The sequence below is a fragment of the Rhinolophus sinicus genome, linkage group LG02, assembly GCF_036562045.2.
Source record: "Rhinolophus sinicus isolate RSC01 linkage group LG02, ASM3656204v1, whole genome shotgun sequence".
NCBI classification, from domain to species: Eukaryota; Metazoa; Chordata; class Mammalia; order Chiroptera; family Rhinolophidae; genus Rhinolophus; species Rhinolophus sinicus.
This window is the reverse complement of record NC_133752.1, coordinates 176,845,977-176,864,207: the sequence shown is the minus strand read 5'-3', so window position 1 is coordinate 176,864,207 and position 18,231 is coordinate 176,845,977. Positions and strand designations below refer to the sequence as shown.

Below are 18,231 nucleotides of genomic sequence, written 5' to 3'. Positions count from 1 at the left end.
CTGATTTGCCTTATTCCACATCAAGACCTCTGCACCATGGGAGGAGAGTGTGAGTGAGGAGAGGGCTGTTGTGTCATGGAAACTCATGTGTCTAGCAGCTAATATTTAATGATCATGAAAACAGGGAATTCAGCTTTTTTCCTCTCTTCCAATTGAAATTTACTGTATATTGTGGATTAACAGGAACATTAGTAACACAAGGTACTGTGTTCTGCTTTTGAAACTCATCAAACATATCTGAACCTCACTGAGAAATCCACATACAACAGTTAGAATTGGCTGTTTAAGATCTTCTGTAAGTATAAAAATTTGAGGTGTAAATTGCTTCAATATGTCTCCTGAAAATTAATTTTCCTTTAGTTCTCATTTGTATCATATAATATTATGACTTAATACAAAAGAAAAAGAAAAGAAATTCAGCATGCTTTCATCTGCTTTCCTGGTGGTTTTGGTTAATCGGTCAGCTAAGCAACAATGTCTTCTCTGGATTGAACTCTGCACCAAGATGTCATAGCTGAAAATCCCAGTGAGAATGGACCCAAAGCCTCTCCCTTCTATTTTTTTTTTTTGTCAAGGGAATGGAAACTGCCCCAGAAAGCTTCTCTTCCCCCCAAAATGACTAGTGATAAAAAATAACCACACAACAGAGACTAGTATTTTTAAAACAGAGGATAGGATAGCTATTTTAGGGTGTCAGTTGCTCTAACAAGGTGTCCAATGAAAGCTGTAGATTAAAAGTTCTGGAGGACTTTGGTTTGTTTGATGTGACACGTGGCTTTCAGGACACCACTTTTACCAGAAGCCAAAAGGGATGTATTTGTGGCCTATCAAAAAAGGACTTTGATCTTCCATAGACCAAAAGGGCTAAATTCAACAGTTGACCTTAGACTGGAGCCTAACACATGATGAAGTAACCAGAACTCGAATCGAAAGATCTGAAGAACCAAAGGGGATCATAATAGGGAACATCTGGAAGAATTGAGTCAAATCAGCCAAGTAGCATAAAGCCATTTACATTGTTTCTTAACCGTATACCTTGTAACCACATCTCCCCACCTGCCTGTCATTACATGTGCAATGGAATTGACAGTGTACCCTCAACTACAGTATTTTGGGTAGGAGAAGGGAGATTCCTCTAGAGAAAAAAGAGTTGGAAAAATTTTAAGAACCATACTTGTGATGTAGAAATGTTCCTTCTTATTTATAATAATTGGAGTAATAGAAAAAAAATTAACCTGGAATTTGATAAGTAACAGAAGAAGGCATTTCAGCCCTGCCAGAGAGAATCTTCAGTCTATTTGGGATTTGCTCTTGTTGATGGGCTGAGGTATTGGTGAGAAAACCCCTCCGTACCGCTGCTTTGTACAGCGGCGTGGGTGTGGTTTTGCACGGTTAACTATACCACAGTAACATTTCCTTGGATGAATGGCAGGGAGGGGTTCTAAATGAATCATCAGAGGCTTCAGAGCCAGGAAGGGCTCATCACCAAGGCCTAGAAATTAATTCATTCATTGTGGCTTTAATTAAAGGGTATCAATCATATTGCTTTGCAAGTTACTTGGGAACAACATATGTCTGCTTTACCTGAAACTCAGGAGAGGACTTAACTTTTTGAAGCAGCTGAATGTCACATTCTTTGGTCAGAAGAAAGTGGACTGATAGATCAGCAACTCATGCCAGGGAGAAAAGAAGGTGCCCAGAGGCCAAGAGGACTTAGTGGGAAGGAGCCTAGTTGAAACTGAGTTAGTCCAGAAGGGGCTAGAGAAATTTTGGGACTCTCTAAAGCTGCCTTTATTGTGATTCTTAGAATCAGAAATATATTCAGTAGAAATGGGACTTTATGCTTTCTGCATATCTGTTCTTTCTTAAAATTAAAAATATGACAAAGCTATTTTTCAGCTTTATTGAGGTATAATTGACAAAATTTTAAGATATTTAAAGTGTACAATATGATGATTTGGTATACATATATATTGTAAAAGGATTCTTTTCGTCAAGTTAGTTAATACTCCATCACCTGACATATTTACCTTTAAATTTTTTGGGGGGTAAGAATATTTAAGTTGTCCTCTCTTAGCAAATTTCAATTATACAATACTTGTACATTGTTATCAACTATATTCATCATAGTAAACATCAGATCCTCAGATCTTACTAGCTATTTCCCCCACACTCCACCCCTGGCAACCACTTATCTATTATCTGTTTCTATGAATTTGCCTTTTTTTTTTTTTTTTTAAAGATTCCACATGAGTGATACCATGCAGTATTTGCCTTTCTCTGTCTGGCTTATTTTACTTAGCATAATGCCCTCCAGATTCATCTATGTTGTCACTAATGACAGGATTTCCTTCTTTTTAAAGACTGAACAATATCTCATTGTGTGTATGTATATCATATATCATAAAATATGATATATACCTATACCTATACAGACATACACACACATGAGAATATATATATATATATATATATATATATATATATATATATATACACATATATATACTGGAAGTGCCAAAAAAATGTATACAAGTGGACACTTTGGTCAACATTGCTCAAGCAGTAGTTTGCCATAATCAGAAGTGTCTGGACGCTGATGGGAACCACTTTGAGCAGCTCTTGTAATTGCAGAAGTCAAATGTGATTTGTATTCATCTTTTGTTATCGATATATATCGAGTATTACAATTTAATACAGTTTTCCTTTCTTAAAATGTGTATACATTTTTTGGGCACCATATATATGTACACACACACACACACACACACACACACACACACACACACATATGGCATTTTCTTGACCCATTCATCTGTTGACGGACACTTAGGTTGTTTCCATACCTTGGCTATTGTGAATAATGCTGCAATGAACATGGGAGTATAGATATCTCTTTGAGATTATAGTTTCATTTCCTTTGGATATATACCCAGAAGTGGGATTGCTGGATCATGGGTTAAGTTCTGTTTTTAGTTTCTTGAGAAAACTCCATACTGCTTTCCTCAGTGGCTGTGCCAGTTTACATTCCCAATGACACCATACAAGTGTTCCCTTTTCTCCGCATCCTTGCCAGCATTTGTTAATTTCTTGTCTTTTTGATAATAGCCATCCTAACACATGTTAGGTAATATTTCATTGGGTTTTGATTTGCATCTGTTTGATGATTAGTGATGCTGAGCACCTTTTAATATACCTGTTGGCCATTTGTATGTCTTCTTTGGGAAAATGTCTATTCAGGCTCTTTGCCCATTTTTAAATTGGGTTATTTCCTTTTTTGCTATTGAGCTTTGTGAATTCCTTGTATATTTTGGATATCAATCCCTTACCAGATATGTGGTTTGCAAATATTTTCTCCCATCTGGTAGGTTGTCTTTTCATTTTGTTGATGGTTTCCTTTGCTGAGCAGAATCTTTTTAGTTTGGTGTAGTCTCACTTGTTTTTGTTGTCTTTGCTTTTGGTGTCAAATAAAAAATAAAGTCACTGCCAAGACCAATGTCCAGGAGCTTCCCCCCTATATTGTCTTCTAGTTTTATGATTTCAGGTCTTACATTCAAGTCTTTAGGATTAACCACTTTTTTTAAAGTTAATTTTTCTGTATGGTCTAAGATAGGGATCTAGTTTAATTCTTTTACATGTGGCAAATCTAGTTTCTCCAGCAACATCTATTGAATAGATTGTCCTTTCTCAATTGTATGTTTTTGGCTCCTTTCTGAAAAATTAATTTACCATATATGTGTGGGTTTATTTTTGGGCTCTCTATTCTGTTTCACTGATCTACGTGTCTGTTTTTATTCCAATACCATATTGTTTTGATTACCATAGCTTTGTAATATCGTTTGAAATCAGGAAGTGTGATGCCTCTAGCTTTGTTCTTTTTCAAGATTGCTTTGGCTATTCAGGGTTTTTTGTGATTCTACACAAATTTTAGGATTGTTTTTTCTATTTCTGTGAAAAATGCCATTGGAATTTCTATAGGGACTGCATCAAATCTATAGATAGCTTTAGGCAGCATGGACATTTTAACAATATTAACTCTTCCAATCCATGAGCATGGAATAGCTTTCTATTTATTTGTGTCTTCATTTTCTTTCATCAATGTTTTATAGTTTTCAGTGTATAGATCTTTCACCTCCTTGGTTAAATTTATTCTTAGGCATATTATTCTTTTTGATTCTATTGAAAATGAAATTGTTTTCTTAATTTCTCTTTCTGATAGTTTGTTGTTAATGTATAGAAACACAACTGATATTTGCATGTTGATTTTGTTTCCTGAAACGTCACTGAATTCATTTATTAGTTCTAACAATCTGTTTTGGTGGCATCTTTATGGTTTTCTATATATATTACAATGTCATCCACAAATAGAGTCAATTTTACTTCTTTCTTTTTGATATGGATGCCTTTTATTTCTTTTTCTTAGCTAATTGCTTTGACTAGGACCCCTAGTACTATATTGAATAAAACTGGTGAGAGTGGGCATATTTGTCTTGTTCCTGTTTTTAGAGGAAAAGCTTTCAGCTTTTCACTGTTTAGTATGTTAGCTGTGGACTTGTCATATATGGCTTTTGTTATGTTGAGATATGTGACCTCTATATCCAGTTTGTTGAGAGTTTTTATCACGAAAAAATGTTGAATTTTGTCAAATGCTTTTACTGCATCTATTGAGATGATCACATGACTTTTATCCTTTATTATGTTAATGCAGTGTACACATTGATTTGTGGATATTGAACCATCTTTGCAGCCCTGGAATAAATCACACTTGATCATAGGGTATGATCCTTTTAATATACTGTTGAGTTTGGTTTGCTAATATTTTATTGAGGATGTTTTTGCATCTATATTCATCAGGGATATTGACCTATAATTTTCTTTTCCTGTAGTGTCCTTGTCTGGCTTTGATGTCAGGGTAATTCTGGCCTTGTAAAATGAGTTTGGAAGTGTTCCCTCCTCTTCTGTTTTTGGAAGAGTTTGAAAAGGATTGGCATTAATCTTCTTTAAATGTTTGGTAGAATTCACCAGTGAAGACATCTGCTTCTGGACTTTTGTTTGTTGGGAGGTTTCTGACTACTGATTCAATCTCTTTGCTAGTATTGTCCTGTGTATTTCTTCATGATTCAGTCTTGGTATGTTGTATGTTTATAGAAATTTATCTGTTTTTTTTAGGTTGTCCAGTTCATTGGCATATAATTGTTCATACCAGTCTTTTATAATCTGTTGCGTTTGCGTGGTATTCATTGTAATGTCTCCTCTTTCATTTATAATTTCATGTATTTGAGTCCTCTCTCTTTTTTCCGCCCACCCACTCTGGTTCAAGCTGTTGTTTCTCAGTCTAGTTCTGTGTAGGACACAGCTCCCTGGCCCATGCGGGTATTATGAGCCTTGCACTCCCCCCAGCTGAGGCAGTCAGTTGCCAGTCGGCGGCTGCCAGCTGCTCACGATGGCTGCCGGCCACTCACAGAGGCACACAGTAGCCCATGGCAGCACACAGCAGCCAGCCACAGCACACAGCAGCCCACACCAACCTCTGACTGCTCACAGCAGCCCAGCTCCAGGGAGAGCTGTTGTTCATAATCTTAGCTGTAGAGGGCGCAGCTCACTGGCCCATGTGGGAATCGAACCAGCAACCTGGGCGTTAGGAGCATGGTGTTCCAACCACCCGAGCCACTGGGCTGGCCCATGTCTCTCTTGTTTTATTGGTAAATCTAGCTAACGGTTTTGTTTATTTTATTTTTTTTCAAAAAAATCGGCTCTTAGTTTCAGTGATCTTTTCTATTATCTTTTTAGTCTCTATTTGATATATTTCTACTCTAATCTTTTTTTCTTCCTTCTACTAACTTTGGGCTTAGTTTATTCTTCCTTTTCTAGTTCCCTGAGGTGTAAAGTTAGGTTGTTTATTTGAGATTTTTCTTGTTTCTTAATGTAAGCATTTATCACTATAAATTTCCCTCTTAGAAGAACTGCTTTTGCTGCATCCCATAAGTTTTGGTATGTTGTATTTCCATTTTCATTTGTCTCAAGATATGTTTTGATTTCTCTTATAATTTCTTCTTTGACCCATTGGTTCTTCAGGAGGATGTTGTTTAATCTCCACATACGTGTGAATTTTCTAGTTTTCTTCTTGTAACTGATTTCTTGTTTTATACCACTGTGGTTGGAAAAGATACTTGATATGACTTCAAGCTTCTTACATTTATTAAGACTGTTTCATGACCTTACGTATGATCCGTTCTGGAGAATGTTCCACATATGCCTTGAGAAGAATGTGCATTCTTTTGCATTTGGATGGAATGTTCTGTATGCATCTGCTAAGACCATCTGATCTAATGTGTCATTGAAGGCCAAAGTTTCCTTATTGATATGCTTTTTTTTTTTTTTAATTTTTATTGGGGAACAGTTGTTTTTCCAGGGCCCATCATCTCCAAGTCATTGTCCTTCAATCTAGTTGTGGAGGGTGCAGCTTAACTCCAAGTCCAGTTGCTGTTTTCAATTTTCAGTTGTAGGGGACACAGCCCACATCCCCTGCAGGAATTGAACCAGCAACCTTGTTGTTAAGAGCTCATCCTGTAACCAACTGAGCTAACCGGCAGCATCTTTGCTGACTTTTTTGATATCAGAGGGATTATTCATTATGAATTTGTACCAACTGGACAAATAGGTAACCAAGTTTACTATTTGGAAGTGCTGAAAGGCTGTGTGAAAAAGTTAGATGATCTGAACTTTTTGCCAACAATTCATGGCTCTTGCATCATGATAATACACAGCATTGTCCGTGAGGGAATTTTTAGCTAGTAAACAAATAAATGTTTTGGAACACCTTCCCTACTCACCTGATCTGGCCCCAATGACTTCTTTTTTTACCCAAAGATAAATATTGAAAGGAAGACATTTTGATGACATTCAGGACTTCAAGGGTAATATGATGACAGCTCTTATGGACATTCAAGAAAAAGAGTTCCAAAATTGCTTTGAAGGGTGGACTAGGTGCTGGTGTTGGTGCACAGCTTCCCGAGGGGAGTACTTCAAAGGTGACCATAGTGATATTCAGTAATGAGGTATGTAGCACTTTTGCTAGGATGAGTTCACAAATTTAATTGTCAGACCTCGTATATCCACTCTTATTTTTTATGTAAGTAGTATGGTAGTATTTTATATACACTGTAGTCCTTCTTACTTTTTTCGTTTATTTATCTTGGAAATTGACTGGCTACGTTGTATTCCATTATTTGGATGTTTCACAATTTACTTGAAACTTTGGTACCAGAGCTTGCAGAATTCAGGATTTGAATACTTTGCTATTGTAAACAATGCTGCAGTGACTATTCTTACACACATGTCATTTATCTCATATGTGAGAGTATCTGTGGGAAAAATTACTAGAAGTGGAATTGCTGTCTCAAAGGCACATGCATTTGTAATTTTGATTACATGTTGCCAAATTGCTCTCTTTTAAGTTTGTACCAATTTATATTCCAAAAAGCAACACATGAGTGACTATTTTCTCTGTGTTGTCACCTACATAGTATATTATGTTTGCCAGTCTTATAGGTAGAGGTCGTGTCTTAATTTAAATATTTTCCTAATGAGTTAAGTTAAGCCTCAAAGCCCAAAAGCAATTTGTATTTTCTGTTCTGTCAATTGTCTATTCTTATGGCATTGGTTTTGTCCTTATTTTTCTACTCTAGTGCACTTGAAAGAGAAAATACACATAACTATGGGGGAGGGGAATGGAAACCAGGAACATCAGAACAGTCATTGTACTGTCCTGAGTCACCTTTGATGATCACAATAGAGACAAATGACTTAGAATCTTAAATTTGCCAGGAACCTTAGACATAATATAATTCAATTTTTCAGTTTTAGCTTTTGTGTTCACCACGTCCATCTCCTTCATCCACTCCACTTTCACCTCCATTAGAATCCTGGCGGTGCTTCACTTCTGAAAACATTTCCAACCACTAAGAAAATTACAATCAACATATGCCCCTCAAATGTACTGCACACCATTGTGTATGCTTTTGTGTTGACTATATGAAAAGTTTTCCTGTCATTTCTACCTATACAATTCCACACTCCTGCAATCCACAATCCTGGCATCTCAAGTGCTCTTAAAAACTGAAAGTGTTTGGCACCAAAATTTATTTAGTGGCAAAATCTGACCTGAGTTGATGGGTTGCAATTTAGAGTATTTATCTCACATTTCAAACGTTTTTCAGAAGAATTATTTGCTTTTACAGGATGCTGTTTTAGAGCCTGCTGGGGATATTACCTGGTAGTAGATTACATTTCTGAAATTTGTAAAATCTTGGATATTGAAAGGCACTTGGCCCTGAGGACCAGATTAGGGATTGTGGACCTGTGTTTGAATTTAAAAACTCGTCTTTACTTGGTAAGGTTTTAATGCTGCACTGGTCTTCTTAAATTCAGGCCTGTGTGTGTTAGCTTATGTAAAGTTATTCAAACAAGTCAAGAAGAGTCAGTTGTGCAATAACATCATGAATTATCAATACTTACTATTATAAGTATTCTATTATAAATACTTACTATGCTTATCCCAAGTTTTGGGTCTTTCTCTGACCTTTACATGTATCTTAAGGAATATAAGTTATTTAGAAATATTGTTAATGATTCACTTTGGAAACAAAAATTTCACACCATTCCTATCTTAAGGAATATTTTGAAATTGGAGCTATTAAAAAATCTGTTATATTTGCAACTATGTATATGGGAAAATCAGGATTTTCTTCGTATTGTATGATCAAAACAAAACACAGAAATAAATAATCTACAACCCTAATTGTAAATGTGTATTTTTTGCATAAATTTAATTGTGCTCATTGCCCTCTTAAGTAGATATTTTAAATATGGCCTCATTAAATATTTTTATACTGATCAAATGCTGCTTTTAACTCATTTTACACACTGGAATTTCTCATAAAATTTTATTTGGAAAGAGTTTTATTCAATTACCCAATGGTATAAAAATAGAATAGGACCGTGATAACTAGAGATTGTAGAATACATCCTGCAATCCTTGGAGGAAAGAAAGGTGGCCTTTGGGTTGTTTCAGGTGAAGAATGTGGATGGGATTATAGAAAAGAGAATTTATTTCACACAGTGTCTTTCTGCATCAGTGATTTTAATATGGATTCTTAGTGGTTATAAACAATGTCAGATAATTTTTTTATATATACACTGCTCTCTGGATTCTGACCAAATAAATTCTGGGCTCAGCCCTCCTCCTCCATCTCTTTCTTGATCCAGTCCACGTAGTTGAGTAATTTGGTGTAGAAACCGTACCCCCTGCTACACCCGATGCCCCAGGATACAATGCCCGTGGCCACCCAGCGGTCATTGTTCCTATCCCTCACTGCAAAGACCCCTCCACTATCCCCCTGACACGCATCCTGCTTTAGAGTCGGGTCCCCAGCACAGAACATGCTTTGAGAAAACACGTCTTTCCTATTTTTTTTCCGGAGCCACCTCTCACATTCCTCTCGCTTAGCTACCGGCAGACGGACAAACCTGAGGTCGTTTGCAATCCTCTCCTCCATTATCCCAAAACCACTGACATAGCCCATGAGACCGCTGTCATAGAAGGTGTCGTTGTCAGGGAGGCAGATGGGGAGGAGGTTGGGGCCTAGGGTGACACTATTTTCCAGTTCCAGAAGGGCGATGTCACCCTCAAAATTGTGGGACTCACCCTGGCGGTAGTCTGGGTGGATGTGGACTTGGCGGACAGGGTGGTTTCCTAGTTTCATGATCTCTTCCACGCTTACGTGGCCCAGGAACACATCATTCGAGACATTGGTTTGGGTGTTGTGTTCTTTGGGTTTGAGGGTGTGGGCAGCTGTGAGGATCCAGCGATCGCCCAGCAAGGCTCCACCCCCTCGCCCATGGATGCTGGTGAATGCCTGCCAGGGGAAGTTGCCCATCTTTGCTTGTTGCCCTCCAATGATGCGCTGCTTCTCTTCCACAGGGTGGACCGGTTTCCCACACACTGGAGAAGAGAGACAGCGAAAGCAAGGACAAGTCAGCTCCAGTCACCGCCTTTTCCCTCCTTTAGCCAGTTAGTTCCCCTGTCATCTCTTACTGGCTCTTTCTCCTCCCATTCCATAAGCCCATCTCTGGCCTATTGTCAGCTTCTTCTCCTTGTTCTTGTTTATTTCTTCCTGGGGTTTTTCTTGCTGTTTTTATTCCCTAATTTCTCATCTGCTCAGTGAAAATGCTGGAATGTCAGGACTGCACCCAGTTCTCCTGGTCTCTCTCTCCCTTTCTCCTGGAACATCTCCCCTCCTGTTCCCTTACTTCTCGTGTCTATTTTTGACTTCAAGCTGGAGTGTCTCTCTACTCCCTTTGTCTCCATTCTCTGTGAATGCTTTATCTGAGGCTCTGCAAAGTGGAAAGTCACTGAGGATGGACCCAAAGGGTTTCCACTCACCTGGCAAACACCGAGGAATCTTCTCTCCTTCCTGTTCATTCTTCCAAATGCCCTGTGCTGTGCATGTATACATTCCTGAAGGAAAGGGGGCTATGATCAGATTGGGAGGTGGATGGCAGGAAAACCAGGTTGCAGAGGTCAATGATCACTGTGTATGTTGGACATGGCTGGGGACAATTGGAACCAGCATGGACAGGGATCAAATGAAAGGTTCAACTATATCAGGATGGAGTATCAAAAGTGTTAAGAGGCTCCATTCATATTTTTTTGTTTTAATGTTATGTGAAAATCTCAGAATATTTAGCTATATATGTTTGATGTGATCCCTATTTGTGAAAATAGACACAAAAACCTAGAACGAACATATTAAAATCTTATCCATGACTGTATCTTGGTAGTGGGATTGTAGATAAAAATAGTAACAACATTTTCTGATTGCTGACAATATGCCATGCTTGTTGCTAAGCACTTTATTTGCATTATCTCATTTATGTGTCACAGTGATACTTGCAGGTATGCATTATTACCCTAATTTCATAGGCAAGGAAACTGAGCTTATATAATTTACACAAGGTCATTTAACTTCTAAGTTCTAGAACCAAGATGCGAAGTGAGGTTTGCTTGACTTCAAAGCCCAGCTCTTAAATAATACCTATAATAAGATATACACAACCTCTAATAAGATATTTTTTCTTGCATGTTTTAAACCTAGAAAGCATGTGATTTTTTTTATTTAAAAAAAGTCTTAAAGATACCCATAGATGCATTTGAGAGTCATGTAGTAAAACTAAATGCAAAAAACCACAACATAGCAGCCTGAAGAGGTATGTGGGGAGAATTGGGGGGGGGGAGTTCCACTGATATAGCTGTAGTGGTGATGATGGTTGTGGGGGTGTTGGTGATGGTAGTAATGATGGTAATTGTGCCGGTTTTGGTGTTGTTGGTAGTGATGATGACTTTTTGTTATTGGTAGTGGTGGTGATGGTGATGGTGATTGCAATGGTGGTGGTGGTGATGTTGGAAGTGGGGGTGGTGGTGGTGATGGTTGTGATAATGGTGATGGTGGTGGGGGTGCCAATGGTGGTGGTGGTGATGATGGTGATGGTGGTGGTGGTGGTAAGAGGGAGCTGACTCTATGAGATTCAAGTCTTTCTTTGTATCACTCAGGTGCCTCCTTCTTCAACCTTATTAGATGCCTCTTGGCACTGTACTTTAGGCCCCTGAAGCCAGTGTCTTGGGCAGACCTTGATATACAGTCCTTAGGGATTCTATCAGAAGAAATCTCAGATGTCTCGAGCAGATGGAAGGGAGAAAAATGCCATTTGTATGCGTCCCTACCTCTCTCAGACTCGCTGCTACCATCTCTGGTCTTCATCTTGTAATACGGTTCCCGGCAGTAGTACTGGATACGAGCTTGGTAGGTGTTCACCCCGTTTGTGGTGGTATAATTGAAGGCCCCATTAAGCAGGCTTCGAGGCTGCCCACAGTCCTTGACTGGGAGAGAACAGAAGGCCATATGAGAGCTGACAATGATTGTACTGGAACTTCAGTGGGAGGAATATGAATTCTCTGCCCACAGAACAGGCTGAGAACCTCAGGGAAATATGGTCAGTGAGGGGCACTTGCGATGGATGGGAAATGGATAGAGTGAAATTCAGTTCTTGGTAGAGACCATCAATCCAGCTGAGATGAGGGCTACCTCCTGAGATGGGCCATAGGTTTCAAAGGACAAGTCAAGGATCTTTTGGAGAAAGGCTTAATACAGACCCACTCTTCCCTTCTCAGCCTAGGTCCCCAAGACTAGGGGGTGGAAAGTCCCCAGGGGCGGACACATCCTGAGTTGTGACTTACTCTTGCACCTGGGCATGGCACGATGCCATGTGCCATCATCCTGGCAGACAGCTGTGAAGGAGAGCAGTACCTGGTTCCCCTGTTTGAGCAGAGGTAGAGGTGCCATTAGTACAAGGAGGCATTACAGCTCCCTTCCTGCCCTTTCCCACACAGTAGGAAGTGCAAAGACAGCTCTCAAGCTCTCAGACCTCAGCACCCTTCTCCCTAGACAGTCCTCTCAGACCAGAGTTACACATGGGAGCACTGAGTCATACAGCAGAAAGTCAGAGAAAGGGCTAAAACTGTCAGACCCAAAAATCCTCTCTCTAGGTAGACTTATCTATTTCCACTGAGGTCCAGTTGAACCCCACAATTTTAAACTGAAAAAATAACAAGTCTGTTCATGTGTTTTCTCTACATTGAAACAAAAGACTCTTCCCTGAAGTAGAGCCATGGTGCTCTCCCTGTGGAGTGCCCTGCCAGTCTATGCCTGCATCACTTCATCTCTCCTAATTTGCAGTTTTCTTAAGGGAAAGGGTCTTTCCTAAAATACTGGTGCAGGCCAGCCACTCTCTAGGGTGCTTGAGATGTGTGAAGTGCTGATACGTGAAGTGCTGCTGCAACTGAGGAGACAGTGGGGACAAGGCAAGAAAATGGCACCCTATGAAACGAAAAGTCATTGGATAATATGAATGAGTTTTATTAAGATCAACAATCACCCCAAAGAGTTAGCCCTGGAAAAGATTGCAAAAGAATGTGTGTGAGAATTAGGATGTCTGAACGAAATATAAATAATGTGAAATAAACTGTGTGACTTGCTTTAAATTCTATGATGTGAATGACAAATGCCAAGGTAAGGGTTGGGGTAGCACAGAAAGGGAGGGTTGTAACACAAGCAAAGAGTATGTGAGTCTGCAGTCTTCTGAGCCCAGGACACCCAGTTTTCAACCACCAAATGTAAATAAATTCCATGAAGGCTGTGTGATGTGCGTTTCTTTTTACTGTACCTCCTGCATCTAAAATACTGCCTGACAGTAAACACTGAAAATGTTTGTTAAATGAATTGACTACTACGTAAGGATGTACCAAAGGTCTCTTCTCTCATTCTGATTAGGTCTTCCAAGTGGATCTATTTAACAAAGATAGGCTGTCCAGTCATGTGTCCCTGGCCAGGGGTAATTCCAGTTGTATGTTTTTCAAAATAGCATTTAAATTTACCAGCTTTTCTGAGATGGGCCAATGAATAAAACCACATTCTTTCCTGAGTCTGTAAAGAACAGGATGGTGGAGCCACAGTCAGACCACCAACATACATAAAAGAGCCCCAAAACAAGAGGCAGGAGATTTGGTGCAGGTTCCTGCTGTACAAAATTACTGTGATATCAAGTGAATCACTCCTGGCGCTCCACTTCTGCCCCTGCCTTTTCAGTTCCTAATTCTACAATGAGTTGTTAGATTGGGTCATTAGTTCTTGAACTTGGCTATAATTAGAATCACCTGGGTAGCTTTAAACAGTTCTGATGCCCAGGTTGCACTCCATACTAGTGGAACCAGTCTTTAGCAGGGTACCCAGATATCAGTATTTTCTAGACTCCAAGAGTTTCCAATGTGTAGTCAAGTTTGAAAGTTGGTAGACCAGGTGACCCTTCCAACTCTAACATCTGTGATTCCACCTGGGGCTGAACCTAAATCTGCTGTGGGCCTAACCATCTGAATTACTCCTGGAATGCTGGGCCAGCTCTCTCCCTCAGCCCTGGGCTCTTACCTCCACGAGCTGGTAGCCTTGTTTGCAGGTGACAATAAAGTAGTCACGGAACTGGTACTGAGGCTGCAGGTCCTGGATGATGGTGAACTCGTCTAGAGTCTTGGGCTGGGGGCACTTGATGACTGTGGGGGAGACCAGAGGGTACATTTGTTTCAGAGCCACTTGCCTTTCTCCCTTTTTCCCCACCTGATCCTGCCCCATTGCTGGCCAGTGAGGGAGGCCCTCAGGTAACCTTACTTTCAGTGGTGTAGTGTAGCTTCCAGCCCCGGCTGTCCCCTGAGTCGTCTGTGAAGAACAGCAGATCCACGGCATTGCTCCTGGTATCAAGGGCAGCAGGCCTTTGCTTCCCACAGAATTCACCGATGTTCCTCCCACTGGCATAGATCTGGTGAGGGAGGAGTGAGGGTCATCTCTCCATTGCAGATATTTTCCCACAGGGCCGAGGTGGTGGTGCTGGTGGTGGTGGGAATCCTGCTTTGTGTATGTTTTCAGCTGAAAGGGAAAAGGGGTCCACAGGACCCACTTCCAGTTGTGTGGGAGCTTGCCCAGCCCATGTGTGATGTTGGTCATTCTTGTCCCAATTGGCCAGACGAGCCAGCAGGCAGTAGGGATGAGAAGAGCCAAGTGGGGATAGGAAGGAGAACGAAGGGTCTCTCTGGAGTGGGATGGCTGTACCTGTAGCTGGTCATAGGGGCAGTGTACTTGCTGGTGGTCATCGATTTCGAAAGGCTCCAGAAACTTGAGGTGGATGGTGTGGCCCCGCTCCACCCTGATGCTGTAGTTGCAGCGCAGGTCAGGCGGGTAGGGCTGGGGGTACTCCAGGCTGGACACATAGCCCGATGGCTCTGTGTACAGCTCATTGCTGCACTTGACTGTGAGAGCAGAGCAGGGAGGAGGTCACCAGGAGTCTCTCTGGCTGTCCCAGCAAGCCTTTGCTTAGCCTCTGCCTCCCTCCCACACCACCCGTTCTCACCCTGGCAAGAATGCCCATTCTTCTGAAGCTCATAGCCTATACGGCAGGAACAGAAGTACCCGCCAACATAGTTGTGACACAGGTGCTGGCACTTGGGCTGGATATTCTCCTCAACTGAGTTAAGCTGGGAAGCACATTCATCGAGGTCTGGAAGAGATTCCGGAAGGAAAGATTAAATTCTTACCAGGAGACTTCTGCAGTAGTGCTGGTCTCAGAGAGATCACTCGTCAGAGGCCTAAAGACCAAGTCAGCTCCTGGCCACCTGGACCTGCAGGCTTCTCTAATGCTTTCTGGGTACTGCCCAATGGGGACAGGGCCCAGGTTGATAGGCCTCTTCTGGAAAAGCTCTCTTGAGGGAAAAAACAAGGAAGGCCAGGTTTCCTGCTTCTTTGGATTCAAGATTCCCTTCCTCTGGTCCCCATTCTGTATGACTGAGGCCCGTAAAAAGGGCACCCGGAGACCACTCACCCACAGCTTGGTAGTAGGCCAGGAAGCCCTTGTAGAACATGATGGTGCCATTTTCCTCATTGGAGAAGTCCGTGTGGAAGGTCAGCAGCATCTTGTTCCCTTGGGACATAAATTCCTTCTTTCCTGGGGGGTTGCCCAGTGGAGAACCCAGTTGCCCACAGAACCTCCCCAGGGTTTTCTTATCAGCAGAGATCTGGTGGAAGAAGGACAAGGGCTAGGAAGAAGGGCTGTTGAGACACATCTCATGTAGCAGGTCAGTGATTGTCCTCTTTCTCTTGTCCCGAGCGAATCATGCCCCATTGCTGGAATGGCCTCTGCCTGGACTCTACCTGCTGGGCTCTGGCTGTTGCAAACTTCTCCGGGTGACTTTCACCTGCCCACCTGAGTCTCTCATTGGCTAACTCTTTGCACATTCTCTTGTGCCTGCTACATCGCCCCTTCCCTATTTATGTTCCCCCAGCATGTTTCAGAGCTTTCTTCATTCCCACCCCCTCCCATGCCTGTCTTCCATTGGAATCCTGGTTGTCTCTATCCCGGCTTTATCATTCCTTCCTTCCTAGAGCCTGGACTGGTCTGCTTTAATTTCTATCTTCTTATTCCACCTCACCTTATTCAAACTATTCACATCCAGCCATGCCTCCTGATATGTACAGTTGAATGTGAGCCTCTGGGGCCTGGTACCAGCCTTAGCATCAGCAAGCATCGCCAAGCAGAAGACATTCTTTCCCTCCATCCTATTCCTCACTATCCTTGCCACCAAGACCCTTCCTCCCAACACTGCAAACTTCTCAAGTCCTCTGGGCTAGAGATGTATCATTTTCATGTTATCCTCTCACAACGTCCAGGAGGTCTCATAGGAATAGTATTTATTAGACATGTGTAGGCTCTACTTGAATCCTGGATCTAGAATCTCATTTTTATTGGATGTAGAAAAATGGGACTGGGATTGTACCCTTGGTTTTTACAGAGGTGAAGGGACTGAGCCCATTGTCCCTGCTGAAGGCTATGCCTGAGCTACCACTACACACATTTCTCTTCCCCATGTTGTTGTGTTTTTGATGAGGCAGGCAATCATGGTGATATTTTCAATGGAAACAGGGAAATGGTTTCTCAAAGACTCCCAGCAAGGAAACAGATGGGAAAGGCTTTTCTGACTCCTGTGGACAGTACATTTCCTGAGAGTGGGACTGTACCTTCCCTCTTCTGTGTTCCTCTCCCAGTGCTCAGCGAGGGCCTCTAAAACCAGTGGACACCATCCATGGTATCACCTGACTCTCAGAACTCCACTCAGCCATCAACTCTTACAGGGCTGGGGCTGTGTCCATGGGTGGAAAGTGCTATCCAGGGTGATTAGAGCACAAGTCTTCAGGTTCCAGGGATACCTAGCTCTCCCTTCCCCTCCCGACCTGACCTCCTACCTTGACATAGTCATAGAAACAGCCTTCAGAAGGCTCCAGGTCAAAATGCCAGAAGACGAGCTTCACCCTGTATCCCGTGGGGACTGTGATCACAGTGGTTGTCTCAAAGTTGTTTGGGTAAGGCTTGGGGTACAGAGGGGAAGTCACCTCCCCAAAGAGCTCCTGAGGGATGCGGATGGAGCCTCCCACCCTGCAGAACAGGACTGGCACCAGGATGCATAAAAGCCACCTGCCAAAAAGAAAGAGGGATCTGGAGGGCTGTTTGGACAGTGGCTGGGGCGGGGGATGGGATGGTCATACTGCTGGGCATTTTTCTCTCTGTCCATTCTGGACCTCACAGATGTCCTAGATAGGGGTGGGCAGAGTGGGGAGGCCTGTCTCTGCAGCTGCTCTATTGGGTGTTCCCAGGGCAGTGTCCAGTCCAGAGGTCATCACCCTACCTTCACCTTTCTCCCCATCCTCCTCCCCTGCCCTGTCCCATCATTCCCCTCCCCTTCCCGGAATAAGGTTGGCTTGGGACCAGTTAATTGAGGGTGAGGGCTTTCAGTCATGGTTCTCTGAAACGGTTCCCAAAGACTTAGCAAAGGCCTCTGGGAGAAATCGCCTATGAAGTATGGAGTGATGCACGGAGGACAGCACCCCCCCCCCCATCTTGCTGCTCCCCTGCTATGAGCTGGGAGGAAGAAGGGGATGTGTCCATAACCTCATATGTCTGAGGTCTCCTTTAGTCCTAGGAGGAGGGATTGGGATTATGTGTTTGCGTGTGTGCATGCGTGTGCACGCATGTACACACTGGAATAGATAAGGGATATGGGGAGGGGAAGGCTGTTTCTGTCTCCCCGAATAAATTTGGGAGCAGGCTGCCTCCCGTGCCCAGGGTTCTCCTCTCTGATTTCTCCCTCCCTCCTTGATCCGCATTAGCCTTACTCACATTTCTCAAGTCCTGCTTTTTCGGATTCTGGACTCTCCCGATAGCTCTCATCCACTCTGTATGGAGAAAGAGAGCAGTCATGCAGAGGAGGCAAGGGGGAGGGAGGGAATGACTGTGGAGCAGGAAGAGGGGACCATTCCCGGAGGAATGTTGTAGGGAATGAACTATTTGCATAAACAAAACCAAAAAAAAAAAAAAAAATCTGTTCCCAGTTTAATTTAGTTTTGGTTTTGACTTCCCTAATAGTGGTGCCACCTGCTGGCTTACATGGGAAGGGCTAATAAGACAGGTCAGTTTTTAGAAACAGGAAAGCCTTTTGGTTGGGGGTCCAGATTTCTCGTTTTCTAAATCTGATCTGAATTCTCCCTTTCTTCAGGGATCTTCCTAGGGACTGTTGCTATG

At 42.1% G+C, this 18,231-nt stretch overlaps 1 protein-coding gene across 1 annotated transcript; it reads right to left on the bottom strand.

The window, feature by feature from the left end:
• Positions 1-9,123: 9,123 nt before the first annotated feature.
• On the bottom strand, positions 9,124-17,990 carry C1R (complement C1r). Its single transcript, XM_019754469.2, has 11 exons — positions 17,830-17,990; positions 16,899-17,127; positions 15,481-15,673; positions 15,013-15,159; positions 14,715-14,911; positions 14,277-14,424; positions 14,040-14,161; positions 12,296-12,374; positions 11,783-11,938; positions 10,445-10,519; positions 9,124-10,003 (listed from the first exon to the last, which is right to left on the bottom strand). Coding segments are annotated over exons 1-11 (2,118 nt in total). The 5' UTR covers positions 17,832-17,990; the 3' UTR covers positions 9,124-9,233.
• Positions 17,991-18,231: the final 241 nt, after the last annotated feature.

Coding starts and splice junctions, on each gene's coding strand:
- C1R (XM_019754469.2), bottom strand. Junction 14,162..14,276: donor GCTACACTACACCACTGAAA/GTAAGGTTACCT, acceptor TCTCCCCCACAG/TCATCAAGTGCCCCCAGCCC. Junction 12,375..14,039: donor AAGGCTACCAGCTCGTGGAG/GTAAGAGCCCAG, acceptor CTGCTCAAACAG/GGGAACCAGGTACTGCTCTC.